The sequence below is a fragment of the Hipposideros armiger genome, unplaced genomic scaffold, assembly GCF_001890085.2.
Source record: "Hipposideros armiger isolate ML-2016 unplaced genomic scaffold, ASM189008v1 scaffold_466, whole genome shotgun sequence".
In the NCBI taxonomy this organism is placed as follows: domain Eukaryota; kingdom Metazoa; phylum Chordata; class Mammalia; order Chiroptera; family Hipposideridae; genus Hipposideros; species Hipposideros armiger.
Window position 1 is genome coordinate 25,037 of NW_017731816.1, and position 4,894 is coordinate 29,930.

The following is a 4,894-nucleotide window of genomic DNA, read 5'->3' on the forward strand; positions in this document are numbered from 1 at the left end:
TATTTATGGTGTCAGATGGGTACTAGATTTGTTGGGGTGATAGGCAGGAGGGGGTTGGGGCAGGCTTAAAAATGTGAAGGGATTAAGTACAAACTGGTAGTTATGGGAATGTAAAGCAAAGCACAGGGAATACAGTCAATAATATGGTAATAACTATGTATAGTGCCAGGTGAGTACTAGACTAGTCAGGGGGATCATTTCTTAAATCATATAAATGTCTAACCACTATGCTGTACAAATGTATGTACAAATGTATGTACATTTGAAATTAATGTAAAATAATATTGAATGCCAAATATAATTGAACAATTTTAAAAGGGGATAAAAGGTGAAGGGGAATTTTTTTTAAAAAGAGGATTGGTATGGTGAAGATAGGCAAATAAATAAATGTGTAAGAATAACCCCACCCCAAGCCCAAAAAACCCACAAATCTAGAATATCTTGATATATAATAGAGGTGTCATTATAATCACTGGAGAACAAGCTTAGAGGGAAGCATCCAAGGATGGAATCTTGGGAAAGCCAAGAAGAAGCGATCTTGTAAGACTTTCTTTTAAACATTAAACTGGTTGAAAAGTAAAACGTGGCTCTGCACTGCGGAGTTCACTGCGATGGGGTGGGGACGACTTCAGGTGTGTTGGCGCTTCAAGCCGCTAGGGGGCACCTGGAGGCTCCCAGGCACTTGAGGATGACGCATGCACAGTGCTCTGGTTCAGCCGTAGAAAGTACGCTGGGGCACACGGGTTTGCACGCCGCGTTCACCCGCGCGGATAGCGCTCGCGCAGGCGCACTTAACATCACACGCGTAATCGCGCTTTGCGGTTATTCTAATTTTTCTGGAAGCGGCCGAGCTGAGCCCGGGGTCTAAGATGTCCCAGCGACCAGCAGCCAGCAGTGTCCGGCAGATGGGCGCGGCGCATGGCAACCGCGAAGATCCGCGGGCGGAGGTAGGCGACCAGAGGTGGGACCTGGCCCGGGCAAGGCCTGGGGAAGCCAGGGAAGGTCCAGTGGCGGCGCCCAGGGAAGGTCGGATGGCGGCGGCCAGGGAAGGCTCGGCGGCGGCGGCGGCAGCGGCGGCCAGGGAAGCTCGGATGGCAGAGGTCGCCCGATTGTTAGCGGAGCCAGCGGAGGAAGAGGGTCCTGAGGGCAGGCCCAGGCCCAGGTCCAGGTCCGGGATCGTTCCAGGCCTGGCAGCCTTGCCATATCTCCGCCTCCGTCACCCACTGGGCATTTTAGGGATCAATTACCAGCAGTTCCTCCGCCGCTACGTGGAAAACTACCCGATTGCTGTGGGCAGAATACAGGAGCTTGGAGAACGCCGCCGGCGGTTTGTGGAAGCCTGCAGAGCCCGCGAAGCAGCGTTTGATGCCGAATATCAGCGGAATCCTCAAAGGATGGATTTTGATATGTTAGCATTTACTGTAGCTCTGAGTGCATCTGAAGTTATCAATCCTCTGATAGAAGAACTTGGCTGTGATAAGTTTATCAATAGAGAATAGTTTAGTGATGAAACTACTTTCAGAAGAACCTCTACATTCAAAAGTCTTAACACCAACCCTGTAACTTAATTTTTGAACGTCCCAGTATATGAGAACAAAGCAATGCACAGTTTGGAAAACAAGGGACGCTTATGAAAAAGATTCAGAAAAGAAATTGAAAAAAGGTCAAAAGCACTATGACTCCTCTTACGTTGAGTTTCTCATTGATCCAGATTCTTTTCCCTGCATTTTGGAAATGTTTTTGCAAAATTGCTTCACTTAAAAAGTGAAGAATGGTTTTATAAAATTGAGACTTGAGGAAAATTTGCCAGTAATAGAGTCCATGATGATGAAAGGAATCATCAAAAAGCAGTGATAGGAATAAAGGAGTTACTGCCGAGTTATTAGGACTCTGTGGAGAGAACTTGAAATTGTCAGAATATGTGCTCTCTTGTCACAGTTTTTTTTTTGGTGCTCTTTTTGTTCAACAGTTTTTAGTGTAAGATTGGTTTTTGTGTTTTCTGAGGCATTTCAAATGGCAAGCAAAGTGAATATTGTATATGTTGCATGATAAATTATGTACTCAAGAATATTTGAAATTTCTGGATTTTTTTCTTTCAGTTTTTTTTAAATTATTTTTGTAAATCTATTTACACGCCCCCCCCCAAAAATAAAATATACAGTGAAAAGTTTTCCATCCCTGCCCCTCTCCACCCAGTACCTACCACCATTACCCCCATTTGTAACCACAGTACCATCTGGCCTTTTAGTTTCCTTATGTGTACACAAGCAAATACAAACCTGGGTGGTTGTTTTTCATTTCTTCACAAAAGTTGGCATATTATATTTACTTTTTTATACATTGCTTTTGCGTAAAAACATCTCTTGGAGATCCTTCCAAGCCACTACATTTGCTCATTCTTTTTTAGAGCTGCATTTTATTCCATTCTGTGATTATGTTGTAATTTAAGGAGGAACACAATGATGGGCATTTTGGGTTTTGCCCATCTATTTCTAATCTTGTACACATATCACACGGCATGTACACAAATACAGTATTGCATCGATTCTAAAGGCACTTTTCCTATGTTGAAATTGGGGTGTACCTTATAATTGACAGTGTAATACAAGGTTTTCATAAAAATAATGGTGCATCATATGATCGGCAGCTTTTCAGATTCTTAGATTCTGTGTTATATAGAATACCTGTAGGATGAATTTCCAGAAGCAAGAATTCTGTGCCAAAGGTATTCATTTGAAATTTTATAGCTATTGCTAAGTTGTCATCCATACACACACAGTTTTGCATTCCCACCAGCAACTGAAGAACATGGACATTTTCTCACAGCCTAGCCAACACAACAGCCATCAAATGTCTGTATTCTGCCAATCTATATAGTTGAAATATGGTAGATCAGTTTTAATTTGCTTTTGTCTTATAAATTAAGTTAAATATCTTTTCATTTAAAAGCCATATACCCATTTCCATGAATTATCTGTTCATATCTTTCATCCATTTCTCCTGGATAATTATGTCCTTTATTGACTCTAGTAGATATTTAGGTAGTAGTCATATGAGATATGATAATAGCTTATGATGTGAGTTATGAATATTTTTTCCCAGTTTGTCATTTGTCTTTGGTTTTCCTGAAAGCCTTTTGGCACATAGATTTTTACATTTATTTTTGTTTCCTGTTTTAAACCTGCAAGATTTTGAAGCTCAAGGTTTTCTGGTGTATGTGTGTGCTTTCATTGTTCATATTCGAACCTTTGAACCATTTGGAATTTATCCTGATGTACAGTGTGAGGTAAGGATCCAAAATTTCTGTTTTAGATGGCTACCTGGCTTCCCCGACATCAGTTACTAACTAGTCCATCTTTTCCCCACTAACTTTGTTTAAAGATATCCTCACCCAGCTGTCCAACAATGTCCTCTAGACCTTACTCTAGGTGGGACTATCTTTTCCCTTATAAATACTTCAGTATGTGTTTATACAGATAAGGACTTTTTTAAATTATTTTTATCATAGCTAACAACATTAAATTATCATACACAGTCTGTGTGCAGATTTCTCCAGTTGTCTTTAAAATGGCTTTTTACAGTTGGTGCTTTTTATTTTTTAAAGATTTTTATTGGGGAATTGGGGGAAGGGGAACAGACAAGTTGCTGTCATTTTGTTCTTCAGTCTAGTTGTGGAGGACGTTGCTTCACTGGCCCAAGTTGGCACCATCATTGTGCTCTTCCCGGGCGAGGCAGATCAGTCGCCGGCTTTTGGATGGCCGCTCGCGGCAGCTTGAGAGCCAATCATGCTGGCTGCTGGCTACACACGGTAGCCCATGGCAGCCCACTGCAGCAGGGGTTGCAGCCTACGCTGTTGCTGGCAACTCATGGCAGCCCAGCTCCAGGTTGAGTTGCTGTTCAGCATCTTAGCTGTAGAGGGCAGTGTCACTGGCCCTCATATGTGGGATCCGAACCGGGGCCATCTGACGTCCCAAGCCAGCTCTTAACCAATGCACCACTCGGCTGGCCTACAGTTGGTTTTTTTAATCAAAATTCCAACAAGATCCACACATGGCATTTGATTAATAGGCCTCTTAAGTCACATTTAATCTCTAACAGTTCCCCTTTCCATCCTTTTTTGTGTTATTTCAAGAAACTAGGTCAGTGTCCTGAATTTACATTAATAAAATGGCTTAGTTCCATTTTGCTACAATGTACAGCTAAAATAATTGAATTTTAAAGTCACATTTTCTGTGTGGGCATGCAATCAACTTTGAATACAATTAGCTTTATTGGTTTTCATTTGTTTTGCATTTCTAAAGATTGCTTTGTTCTTATTTAATTTTATATTTGTTAATACAACTCACTGGATAGAGCCTCTCCTCAAATCCTGCAGAGGCCTTCAATTTGGGAGGGACCTTAGGGCAGGACTAAGACCAAGTGGAGAAAGGAAGTCAGAGGGACTCCCCCAAAACCTACTTTGAGGCAACAACTCCAGGGCCTCAAGGCAGACACAGTCGCCCTGCAACCAAGGCAGGGAGCCTCAGGAAAAGACCTGGGCTCATCTAAACAAGTTCTGGTCTGGAGTCCCTTTTCCGGGCTCCCAGAAACAAAAGGACAAGGAAAAAAGCCAACAGTTAGTTGTGTGTGATGGTGTGAGCGACTGGTTTACGTGAGTGCGACTAGGTAAGTCTCCTGCATTTGAGTGACCATGCAGGCTCTGTCAGAGTGGGTGTGACAAAGTGACTGTGCAATGAGGTGAGACAGTGTTTCTTGGTGTTACTTGGTGAAAGTTGGTGTGATTAAAAAGGTGCGTAGGATGGGCCGGCCGAGTGGCGCGATGGTTAAGAACTGGCTTGGGATGCCAGAGGGCCCTGGTTCGGATCCCACATATGAGGGCCAGTGACACTGCCCT

At 42.8% G+C, this 4,894-nt stretch overlaps 1 protein-coding gene across 1 annotated transcript; it reads left to right on the top strand.

Annotated features, from left to right (window-relative positions):
• Nucleotides 1–713: 713 nt before the first annotated feature.
• LOC109395345 (EP300-interacting inhibitor of differentiation 2-like) lies at nt 714–2,077 on the top strand. The gene has a single exon (XM_019666254.1). The coding sequence runs from the start codon at nt 870–872 to the stop codon at nt 1,497–1,499; it is 630 nt and encodes a 209-aa protein (XP_019521799.1). The 5' UTR covers nt 714–869; the 3' UTR covers nt 1,500–2,077.
• The last annotated feature ends 2,817 nt before the right edge of the window (nt 2,078–4,894 follow it).